This window comes from Salmo salar, chromosome 22, assembly GCF_965601325.2.
Source record: "Salmo salar chromosome 22, fSalSal1, whole genome shotgun sequence".
Classification (NCBI taxonomy): domain Eukaryota; kingdom Metazoa; phylum Chordata; class Actinopteri; order Salmoniformes; family Salmonidae; genus Salmo; species Salmo salar.
The window spans coordinates 15,354,839-15,367,703 of record NC_138312.1 but is presented as its reverse complement, the minus strand read 5'-3'; the positions used below and the strand labels follow the sequence as shown (position 1 = coordinate 15,367,703).

Here is a 12,865-nt window from a genome sequence, read left to right as displayed (position 1 = left end):
TTATCTGTATGGTCCCTCAGTCGAGCAGTGAATTTCAAACCGAAATATAACCACAAAGACCAGGGAGTTTTTCCAGTGCCTTGCAAAGAAGGGCACCTATTGGTAGATGGGTAAAAAAAAGCAGACATTGAATATCCCTTTGAGCATGGTGAAGTTATGAATTACACTTTGGATGGTATATCAATACTCCCAGTCACTACAAAGATACAGGTGTCCTTCCTGACTCAGTTGCTGGAGAGGAAAGAAACCGCTCAGGGATTTCACCATGAGGCTATTGGTGACTTTAATACGGTTACAGAGTTTAATGGCTCTGATAGGAGATCTGAGGATGGATCAACAACATTGTAGTTACTCCACAATACTAACCTTAATGACTGTCATGGGCGTCGTAAGGATTGGACCAAGGCGCAGCGGGTAAAGTGCTCATCTTCTTAATTTATTTAAAGATAACACTTAAACAAAATAAACAAAACAACGAAACAGTTCCGTAAGGCAACACAGGATATACAGGAAAACAACCACCCACAAAACACAAGTGAAACAAACACAACTAAATATGGCCTCCAATTAGAGACAACGACAACCAGCTGCTTCTAATTGGAGGTCATTATCAAAAACCCAACATAGAAATAGAAAACTAGATATAAACATAGAAATAGAGAACATATAACCTAAACCCAAAAACACCGAAACACACAAAACAAACACCCCCTGCCACGCCCTGACCAAACTACAATGACAAATAACCCCTTTTACTGGTCAGGACGTGACAGAATTAAAAGGAGGAAGACTATACAGAATACAAATATTCCAAAACATGTATCCTGTTTGCAATAATGCACTAAATTAAAACTGCAAAGAATTTGGCAAAGAAATGCACTATGTCCTGAATACAAAGTGTTATGTTTGGGGCAAATCCAACACAACACATCAAACATTGTGATGGTGGCGGCATCATGTTATGGGCATGCTTATCATTGGCTAGAACTAGAGTTTTTTTTAGGATAAAAGAAACGGAATAGAGGTAAGCACAGGAGAAAATCCTAGAGGAAAACCTGGTTCAGTCTGCTTCCCAACAGACACTGGGAGACAAATTCACCTTTCAGCAGGACAATAACTTAAAACACAAGGCCAAACATACACTGGAGTTGCTTACCAAGACAACATTAAATTGTTTCTAAGTGACCTAGTTACAATTTTGAATTAAATCAGCTTGAAAATCTATTGCTGTCTAGTAATGATCAACAACCAATTTGACAGAACTTGAAGAGTAAAACAAAATTGTAATGTGCAAATATTACACAATCCAGGTGTGCAAAGCTCTTAGACTTACTAGAAAGACTCCTAGCTGTAATCGCTGCCAAAGGTGATTGTAACGTGTATTGACTTAGGGGTGTGAATATTTCTGTGTTTCATTTTCAATACATTTGCAAACATTTCTAAAACCATGTTTTCACTTTGTCATTATGGGGTATTGTGTGTAGATGAAAAAAAAATACTATTTAATCCATTTTGAATCCCGACTGTAACACAACAAAATGTGGAATAAGTCAAGCGGTATGAATACTTTCTGAAGGCACTGTTCATCTCAGACAAGACTAAGGCATTTAACATGGAGACCTGGCCAGGTAAAACTTGTGGACATGAAGATTAAAACAACCAGTCTGTTGCTGATCTTATGAGTAAATCACCTGACACTCCAGTGAACAAAGGCACACAAATCTGTCTGACTGCAGGATTTATCCTCTGGTCTGCTGAGCACACAAAGACCCTGCACTAAAACGGCCTGTATAACACTGACATTTTCACTGTGAGCATCATTTGGCAGAGCTCTTAAACTTCAGGAAGTGTATTTTTTTGGTTTTTAACGCAAGGAGTGTTGAAATCAGTGTCACTCCAATGTTCCTACCTGCTCTTTTCTCTGACTGTTGTATGTAGACTGACCTTTCTGCTACTGCAATAGCATACATGGGATAAAAAAAAATCTATCATAATGTATACTGTATAAGTAGTACGAAAGGTGCTACACAGCTGGAAAAATATACATTGAATGACTGTATTTTGAGACACTAGTATTGTTGTGAAATTGCACACTTTTTCTGTTCTATTGTCATCAGGGATCAGCTGGTGATCTGATGGTCAGGAATATTCAGCTAAAGCATTCTGGAAAGTATGTGTGCATGGTACACACTGTGGTGGACAGTGTTTCAGCAGCAGCCCACCTGATTGTCAGAGGTACGCACGCACTTCCTCCCTGTGATGATACTTTGATTTACTGGCATGCTGTAGCACTCATAAAGATATACCATATCTAGGGTAGCACCCATCTAAAGAGGAATTAGACATCCTCAGACATGATCACCCGTTCTATTAATTCCCTTTACTTCAGCCAACTATTCTGGGTGACAGTCATTCAGTGTTAAATAATGACTACAGGAGCATCTGAAAATCAATGCATAAATTTTCCTCTTCTCCTTCCTTTTGGAATCCTTTTGTATTTCCCTTCATCAACTGAAGGATCTTTATCTCTGCTGTGTGAAATATTAAATGTCTCTCTCTCTTTTGTGGGCAGACTGCTCTAACCTTGCCATCCTTTTTTGGCTGACACAATAGAACTATTTGACAGTGGTTGTCCTTGTCTCCCTGTTCTGTCCCTGTGCTGCTGGTTATTTCAGGGCCTCCCGGTGCCCCAGAGGGCCTTATTGTGGGGGAAATCACTGACTCCACTGCCCAGCTCTCCTGGGAGTCTGGGCCTGACAACCACAGCCCTGTCACCACATACAGCATCCAGGCCAGGACCCCCTTCTCCATAGGCTGGCAGGCCGTCAGGACAGGTACCTACAATGCCAGCCCATCCCTCACGGACACTGTTTACAGATGTAGGATCTTAATTTGATCACCCTGTTGCAGGAGGACATTCTTGCAATGCAGGAAATGTAGAACTTGTAGTGTATTTGAGGTTTAAAAAGGCATCTGAAGTTTGTAATTTCCACTTTAAAATGTCTGTACTATCAGAATACTGTGGGAACAGTCAGCTTTGGGGATGAATGATGTGAACAGGAGTATTTATCTTTAATCATTCGTTATCTTGGGGGCCTTCTTGGATAAGTTATATTGACATTAATTGTATCACAGGCAGTCTTTGATAACATGAATGTGTTTTGTTGGTGGATGAGAATCAATATGTATTTAAATTCTAAATTCTTTAATCCTAGTTCCTGATTCTGTGCCTGGACAGATGTTTCATGCAACGGTGATAGATTTGAACCCCTGGGTGGATTACGAATTCAGGGTGGTGGCTAGCAACAGTGTGGGTGTTGGAGAGCCCAGCATGCAATCCAAGCAGATTCGAACAAAAGCGGCAGGTACATTCTCATTTCTCTTTTTCCTCTTGTGGTGAATCTATCAACCCCACAGTGGAAATGTAATTTAACGGTCTGATTAGTTTCATTTTGCATTGAGTGTTTCGTTCAGCCCCTGATGAATTTCACCATGTAGAACCCACATACACTTTTCACGCCAGTCCATTGGTTATTGTACCTTTCTCATCGCTAATTACGTGTAATGAAGACAGAATCAGCTCTGTTCCAATTTGACTGACACAGAGACAGATGTTAATAATTTACCTAATAGGAAAAGAAAGTGAGAGATAATTTATTCATGTGTTTAGACCACGTGGCCATTGACACTTGAAACTTTTGCTTGTCAGATTAGAACTACCCGAGCAGGAGGCATCATCCCTTTTAAGCATTTAGATGCTGTTTACATCAGCACTCAGGAATTCCTGCCATTATTAATTCATGTCAGCAGCATCAACAGGAGCCGTGTGAAATACCCACGCATGCCATAAGGCAATGACTTGAAAGTGTCTATTCTGAGTGGGTTAGCAGAGTGCTTCCGCCTGGCCCACTGAATCACAAGGGAAGAGTATTCCTGCAGTGTGATACACTGTAGTAACAGCAGTAGCGTGCACTGGCGCTCATGCCTGTATCAACCCTAATTTAATTACATCAAAAAGCTAAGCCTTTGCTTTGAAACCGTACTGGGATGAGGGGCACTATGATAGTGATATCAAGGCTTCTGTATGGTTTCGGAGTAGTAGGGATTCAAATACATGCCTTTGCTCCAAGGAATACACACGCTTTTATTGTACACTGTCACGATTGTCGTAATAACATTCGGACTAAAGTGCAGCGTGATATGGGTTCCACATGTTTATTGAATGAAACGCACAAAAACAATAAAGAACAAACGAAATGTGAAGCAAATGAAGTGCTCACAGGCAACTACACATAAACAAGATCCCACCAAACAGTGTGGAAATGGCTGCCTAAATATGATCCCCAATCAGAGACAACAAAGAAACAGCTGCCTCTGATTGGGAACCATACCAGGCCAACATAGAAATAAACAACCTAGGTTACCCTCCCTAGTCATACCCCTACCTAACCAAAATAGAGAATAAAAAGGCTCTCTATGGTCAGAGTGTGACAGACACTGTTGTTATTTTTGTCCATCCAGTTCCTGAAGTAGCACCAGGTAATGTGAGTGGAGGAGGAGGAAGGCGAGGAGAACTGGTTATCCAATGGGAGGTAAGCTTGCTGATCATCACAGATTTATAGAATACATTTATTATGACAGATCACTGTTCTTTCATTTACTTTTTAAAATTATTTATTTGATTTTCCTTCTATGTCAAGGACAATTACAAGATACAATACCTACAAATATGTACATTTCAAATCACTCTTCTGACATGAATGGGGTTTTGACAGAATTCTCTACGGCAATGTGACTTCAATTAAATGGGTTTAAATTAAAAGAAGAGCTGTCTTGCCTAGCTATTTGCCTGTTCCAAACGGCTCCCCTGGTGTGTAAATCAAAATGCAGATGCAGAGATGGTGGAAATTGTTTGTGCATAAATCTAGGACTATGTCTCAGAATGGGTGTTTCTATGGGTCTCTTAAAGGGAATTAACTTATCATGCAGAATGTGTAAATACTGTGTATATCTTTGGATATAATATATTATGTTGGGGTTGTGGTATTCCACTGTTCAGAATTTGACACTTCCAGTCAAGGTAGTAATTTGATATTCAGTTCAACCAATGGGAAGGGATAAGAATTGCTACAATTTATGGAGTCAAATTGTCTCTGTCTCAGCCAATACCAGAGGAGCTACAGAGTGGAGAGGAATTTGGATATGTTGTGGCTTTTCGTCCTCTTGGTACAAGCACATGGAAGCAGACTGTGCTGGCTTCACCTGATGCATCAAGATACACCTTCAGGAACGACAGCATCCCACCCCTCTCCCAATTTGAGGTGAAAGTTGGAGTTTACAACAACAAAGGAGAAGGCCCATCTAGCCATGTGGTTGTAGTGTATTCCGCAGAGGAAGGTTTGTTATTTTGACTATTTATCAAGTTGCTGATGAAATGGAAGCTTTGGGTTAGTTTGACTTGTATGTTTATACCATTCTTGATAATGTCTTTGGTCTAAATGTGTCATGCTTAGAGCCCTCTGAACCCCCGTCCAGAGTGTGGACCCGGACGCTGTCAGCCTCTGAAATCGAGGTGTACTGGGAACCCATCACCCAGACAGCCAGCAGTTGGAAGATCATTGGATATGAGGTATGAAACATATCCCAAGAATCATGATGCTGGTAGAGAGCAGAAAACAGCATGATAGATACAGTATTATCCTCACGATGATTGACTCAGCAATAGGTTGGCATGCATTTAAATAGAACTGCCAATGGCAAAAACGTGAAATTTCCCCTACACCGAAAAATACCTTGGGATACAAAGGTATATTTCTCACCATCTAATCTAGAGTGAAGAGGTTTGTCCACAGCTATTCCAGTCTCCCAAGCAATAGCGGTTCTGGGGGCGGGGGGCAGTGCCCCTGTGACAACAATTTTGGACCCCCTTGTGGCCCCCCTAAATGTGGAGTATGAAATAATTTTTACATAACAAATTTTTGCTATCCTTCTTTTTTTACATCCGTTATTAGACCGTGGCAACGATGATGATTATGACCATGGTCTTTTGCCTGCAATGCAGTGAAGAAAATATGACAACAATAACGTCTAATATAACTGGCCCCTCTAACAGTACAACTGGCCCCAGCTTGGCCCCCCCAGTTGAAATGGTCTAGAACCGCCACTGCTCCCAAGGAGCGTAATACGCTGGCTGCTTCCCTGCCTGAGTAGTGTTCTATAAATCACCCCTCACAAGTGTGAACATCAAATATCAATTTCCTCCACAACCAACACTGTCCCTAATGGCAGAACAACCTGAGGATCCTTGCCCATTTTCCCCTTAGTATAGCCCAGGACTGTCTGGCTGTAGAGATGGCCCAGGTTGCTTGACCCCCATTGTGAACCTGGTTATCTGGTCCACAAACAACGGTGCTGGAAGTGTCTCTAATCCTGTTTTAATGCTGTCGGGAGGTCTGGAATAACCTTCATGTCTTTGGTTCCAGGTCCTTTGTTGGGAGGAGGGGATGCAGGAGAGTGACGCTGAGATGGTGAGGGTCACAGACACTGCAGCCCTTCTCTCTGGGCTCAAGGGCAGTACTGTGTATCTGATCTCCGTCAGGGCCCAGAACAGTGCTGGAGCAGGGCCTTCTAGCCCCGCCGTTAACGTCACCACCAAGAAACCACGTGAGTATTCTCTAAGATGGAATAGTTGTTACAAGCAATTTGAGCATTTTTCTCTTTACAAGTTTGCTTTCACGTACATGAAGCCTGCATATCCAGCAGAGGTTCACATGAATGGAATTGTGGTGGTATGCAGCAGTATACAGTACAACTTCAATGGCTTCAGAGCCTCTGTGAATACTCTACATCAACAGCACTGCTGAGACAAAACATCATCATCTGGGTAAAGTTTTAACTGCATGTTAACTGCAAGACTAACGAATGGAATTGGATTATGTCATACCTACAAACGTGAATTAGCAGTGTAGTGGCCAGAAATGTTTTATATGTGTATATTATAAATACATCACATGTGACTAATAAGACTATGCAATTAGCCTATTTAAATGTTTATCTGACTCATAAAGATTATTAGCAATATGCAAGAGTTGAGTTACAGTAATAGGGCAAATGAAGGTCTGAGACTGGATTCCAAATACAACTGTATTTAACTACTTTGTAAAATGAATGGATTCACATTCAAGGCATAAAGCATAAGTTACAAGGCATTAACAAGCATTACAAGGCAATATTCGAAGCATGGTCAGTGAGAGAGACAGAAATCAAAGCCTGAATGGCCATGCCCCAAAAGTCCATGGTGTGGAGAGAGAAAGAAAATCTCACCACAGCAGGTCAGGAACAAATAAGAGAAAGAACATTGAATCTTAGTCTTTTATAAGCATCTGAGTTGTTTGGATTCAAAACCTGAGTTGTTGACCAATAGTATTACTGTAAAGTTAACCTCCAATCAGATATCAGACCTACATGATGTAACCTCTGCTTCTCAGAGGTGAGACAATTGGGGTTGGCAAGACCAACACAGAGAATGCTACATTTTTAAGGCAACACATAGCACATTCTTGCATACAGTTGATAAGAAGTCACTTCTGGGTTTTTTTAATAAATAAAAAATGGGTGATAAGATGCTGTTTACCTTAACTACTCAGGGAGAGGAGGTGTGTTTATGAGCTTATCAGAGTAAGATGCAATTATTCAACTACTAACTCTATCACAAAGCAATCAGCTCTCCCTACTTGTGTCATCTTCTATTCGAGACCCACTGGGCGCAGACGTCAGTTCAACATCTATTCCACGTTTGTTGCGTGGGAATAGGGCTGGGCAGTATACCATATTTTACTATATACCGGTATTGAAGCACGAACCGGTTTGGGTTTTTACTTTACCTTTTTTAGGGATTTGTCGTATCACATTTTTTTTGTTAAATGTGATACGCCGTGTGTACCATCCATTGTTAGAGTTCACTTCACTACTTGAGTCTTTTCTCCATGGCACTTTCCTAGCCCGCACCGTCACCAGTGTTGCCAACTTAGCGACTTTGTCGCTATATTTAGCGAGTATTCAGACCCCTCTAGCGAATCATTTTCAAAAAAGCGAATAGCGACAAATCTAGCGACTTTTTCTGGTGTTATTGGAGACTTTTGGAGACTCTGACATGAAAGCACGTATCGTTCTTACTCTTCTCAACGAGCAGCGGGTGCTGCTGTGGGCCCCACCCCTGTCCCAAAGCACTCACAGGTGGCCCAGTCCTCGCGCAGCAGTCACTCCCAGCTGCAGTCAGAGCAGGAGATGTTCACCCCTCCGCGTCCAGACTGCAAATGAATCGCGCATGTGGGAAGCTGCCACTGGCTGATCCCACCCTGGCTTACATTCAGGGTGGGATGTAAATGTAAAATAAAAAGCGAAGTAACTCCGCCAGAGTGTCTCTTTTGGGTTACTTTTGCTGGTCCCAAGCCCGGATAAAGGAGGTTTGCAATTGTGACATAAAAAAACCCAAGAATCAACAGAAGAACATTTATTTGTAGTTCTAAACATATTTAGGGTGTTTTTTACTCACTTTTTGTGTCACGATCATGTGTCGAGACGGACCAAGGCGCAGCGGATGTTGAGTTCCACATTATTTATTATAGTGAAACTTTGAACAAAACAAATAAAGACACAATGAAACGTGACTAAGTGGTGCACAAACAAGATCCCACAAAACACAGTAGGGAAATGGCTGCCTAAATATGATCCCCAATCAGAGATAACGATAAACAGCTGCCTCTGATTGGGAACCATACCAGGCCAACATAGACATAAAACAACCTAGATAACCCACCCTAGTCACACCCTGACCTAACCACCATAGAGAATAAAAGGCTCTCTATGGTCAGGGCGTGACATTTTGTCTCTCCCACGGCGTTATTCCTCTCTCCTACAGTGTCCATCACAATTACATGCACATGGCCAATTATGCAAATTAGGTGATGACGTCATTTAGCGACTTCTAGCGACTTTTAGGACAGCCAATAGCTACTTTCCTTACTGATAACGACGCTGTTTTCACTTTGCTTCTTATTATAAATACACTAGCATTCTATAGTTACATTGTTAGTTTGTGTTTTTTACATCTGAAAACAGCTAGTTTGTATTTTCTTAGCAAGTTTGGCCTACATCTTGTTTGCTGCTAATCGCTGGTTAGCTGTCTATCTAGCTAGCTAGCTAATAAATGTACTGAGTCAGAGCAAACGTAATTAGCTATACAGCCTGATAATACCAGTGATGGTGTAGACCTAAATCAGCATGTTTGTGCAACAGTATCTTACAAATCAAAGAGGAATACGCAAAGCATGAATATGAGAACATGCAATGAATCCAAAGATTACAGGGTCCCCTAAGAAACATATAATCAACAGTTTGGTTCCTACCCTGTTACAATAACTCCTCCCTGGCATCTATGTTCGGTGTCATGTCAAACAACACTGTATTCATAGTGTGTATAGAATTAGAATAGTCATTCTATTTCCATGGAACCAACAGTTCACCCAAGTGTTTTGCACTAAATCGCAAGTCAAATCGCAATTGCAACATCTGAAAGGAGTGCAGGAAATGCAAAAGTTGATGAAAATGCAGAAAAATATTTTGGGTTGATGTTTAATCGAACAGTATAAAACAATTAGAATGGAGAAAGACCCATTGAAATCACTTAGAATGTATGTGTTGTCACCCTAGGATCACTCACTACTCATAAAGCAAATGTAGAACTTTTATTATTCAAAGTGTGCCCAGTGGGTAGTACCTTCAATTATGGGGATGTTTAAAGTGAGAAAGTAATTTTGAAGTAATTTCAGCTATTGACGGAATTGTACATGATTAGTTTGTGTGGCTTTATGATTGCATATCTTTCAGCACCAAGTCAACCTCCAGGGAATATTGAGTGGAACTTGACAAACTCCAAGATCTTTTTGAGTTGGGAGCATGTCAAGGCAATGGGAAATGAGTCTGAGGTGACAGGATACAAGGTGAGTGTTGTCAGTGTAATAGCAGAATCTTTCAAAACTAGGAAACAAATGCAGTTTGTTGGCTTACCTCAACAGCTGTCTTATCTATTAATGTCTCCCTGATTGCAGTGGAATTATAAATCTCAGCACTTCCAGTGTCACAAATGGATTGTCCATACAAAATTGTGTGGACAATCCGTACAAAATTAAATAGACTGTTCCTGGTGTTATGACACAAAACACATGTTTCTCCATTGTTCTGGGTTTCCACTGAGTATGTTTGATTGAAGGTCTGCCAAGTTTTGATATGGAAACACACAAAAATGTGTCCTTGTGGATAGCTGTTGAGGCAACACTTTCCCTAATGGTGGAACGCCCTGAGGATCCATTCTTTCCTGCCTTTTGATCCCTCTGAATGCTCAGTAGTAAAAAGTGTTTGAACCTGCGTAACAAGAAGCGTTTCATGTCATCTTGAGTATCTGAACTCTGAGAGCATTCAGCAGAGGATTATAACTCAGAAATGCTCCTGGTTTCTTTTAAAGTATTAATTTACAACGGAGCACCTTTTGCTAATTGATTGATCTGATGTGGCTCAGAGATATGAAAAAGAAGGTGAGGAATCCGCTGGGTGCCTGTGAAGCTCCACACTCAGACACTAGCCTCCATGGAGCACCACGGGGGCCACACTAGCACCTCACACTATAATTTGCAATTCATGTCATCCTCTGGAAAGGGGCTTCAGAAAAATACAAATACAATTTCTTAAGACTATTTGGCTGCACAAGAAAATACTTCTGTATTTTTTCTGAAGAGTTTGTCAGTCTCTTTCCCCCAAAAATACCTCCTCTTTCCAAAAAAAATCAAAAACAATACAGTGGCATTATCCAAAAATGACTAATTTCTCATTTATGTCAAACTACTGTGTCACTTAAGTTAGTTTTATTGATATCAGATACCATGATATTCCCTCTCCCGTCTCTAGGTGCTGTACCGTCAGAACTGGCTTGGGAAGACCAGCGTTGTGGAGACCAACAGGACCAGCATGGCGCTGCAGGTCCCCTCTGGTGAGGACTACCTCATTGAGATCAAAGCCCTGAGTGATGGAGGGGATGGCAGCAGCAGTGGCCCCATCAGGATACCAAAGATGTCCGGTAAGAGAGAACTGTTTTTGTCTTTCACCATTCACAGGATTCACTTTTGGTACAATCGATTCAAAGGTTTCCAGAGTGCCTTCAACAACATTCTGTCTCATAACAATGAATCCCACAGGTACTATGTGTTTGTTGATGTGTGTTTTTGTCTTTTTCAGGTCTTAACTCAAAGGGACATTTCAGCTCAGCTCCATGCAAGATCTGTGCAGTTATGTTTTTTATACTGTCAAAGTTGACTTTATAAGACTTAAACATGTAATGCCTTTAATGAACTCTAACTTTCAGAGTCAAGTACTCAGCAAAGGATGTGTTTTTCGTGTACTTTTCACTTCTCAAGAATGTGAAATCAACAGCTAACTATTTAGAGTATTCAACGCAGCTGCATTGCCTTATTGTATGCATTTTTTAAATTAATTTGTCAACCAAGCTTTTGAGTGTTTTATGTCTAGATTTTATGCCGAAAGGATAGGCTTTTACATATGAGAAGATTGTCAATCCTTAGAACAATCTACATGAGATATTTATATGGCGGAAATATGAAAGTAATCAAATGAAGGCGCAAACGTACCCCTTAATGATGTTTGTTACGTCCCTCAGTAATTACAAATCAAAATGTTTAGTTCCCCATGGCCGTGTCAAGCTTCTATTTAGAATGACATGATGTCCTTTTCTAATGGTAGAGATACAGTACCTTGCCTATGTGTGCCTCATTCCTGTGTTTTGGTGTGACCTGTTTGTTTGTTATTGTAATTGTTCTGTAAGAATGAGTCAACTGTGGAAACGACCATGGTTCACTCTGAGGTTGTCCTTTAATTCCTTAATGAAGCACAGTGACAGTATGATCTGTCTGGTGGCCATCAACATTCAGCAGATTCTGTGAAGAAAAAAATGTCACATATGCTATCGTCAACATTTAACAGTATCATAGGGCGGCGCACAATTGGCCCAGCGTCGCCTGGGTTAGGGGAGGGTTTGGCCGGGGTAGGCCATCATTGTAAATAAGAATTTGTTCTTAACTGACTTGACTAGTTAGAATAAAGGTTAAATAAAAATATGGCCATCACAGACATCTTGGATCAATATGCAGAACTATACAGAAAAACATGTTAATGTGCATTGATACAGTACCTGGGGAAGATTTTCTCAAACATTTTCGATTAATTCAACTCTTTCTCCATGGTTCGTAAATCAAGATATTTCAAGTTGTGGCTGAGTTGTGCTTGATAGGTGTTGCATAACTGTTTTAATACTATTGTATTAACAAACCAAACGTATCTCTGTGAGATGTAATTGAAAATGAATAAAAATGTTTCAAATTGAAATGTCTATTTTTAAATGTGTTTCATTTCCGGTGTGTGTTCCCTTTTGAAAGTGCCAGGGAGAATGACAGCCATCATTCACAGGAGTCGGTGTGACACCCTTCTGCATTAATGGTTACCATTCAGTTACCATCAACAGGTAGCTCACAACACTGACAGACAGCATGGCTGCTGTGCTTTCCCTTGCCAAGGTTTTATTTTTGAACACAATCAACATTTAACTGAATGCTCTGGTCCTTGCTTAGCATAACATTTACAAATCCAAATCCTGTAGTGTCAGTTCATGCATGCAATTTAGATTGTTTTAATCAGAATTGAAGTACCTGATTTCGATTTGATGCACTGCAACTGGCAGTGGACACTGACCCTACTAATGAAAGTGGCAGTTGCACCCACAAACCTTGCCCAGTGCTTT

The 12,865-nt window shown here is 40.8% G+C and overlaps 1 protein-coding gene across 1 annotated transcript in view; it reads left to right on the top strand.

The window, feature by feature from the left end:
- The window catches only part of LOC106582846 (contactin-4), a 32,154-nt gene extending 19,701 nt beyond the window's left edge, over positions 1-12,453 (top strand). The window contains exons 13-22 of the mRNA XM_014166359.3: positions 2,118-2,235; positions 2,676-2,834; positions 3,216-3,365; positions 4,522-4,592; positions 5,163-5,397; positions 5,514-5,629; positions 6,483-6,663; positions 9,889-10,001; positions 10,963-11,131; positions 11,290-12,453. Coding sequence (XP_014021834.1) covers positions 2,118-2,235; positions 2,676-2,834; positions 3,216-3,365; positions 4,522-4,592; positions 5,163-5,397; positions 5,514-5,629; positions 6,483-6,663; positions 9,889-10,001; positions 10,963-11,131; positions 11,290-11,375 — 1,398 coding nt within the window. The 3' untranslated portion in view covers positions 11,376-12,453. The remainder of the gene's footprint in view (positions 1-2,117; positions 2,236-2,675; positions 2,835-3,215; positions 3,366-4,521; positions 4,593-5,162; positions 5,398-5,513; positions 5,630-6,482; positions 6,664-9,888; positions 10,002-10,962; positions 11,132-11,289) is intronic.
- The last annotated feature ends 412 nt before the right edge of the window (positions 12,454-12,865 follow it).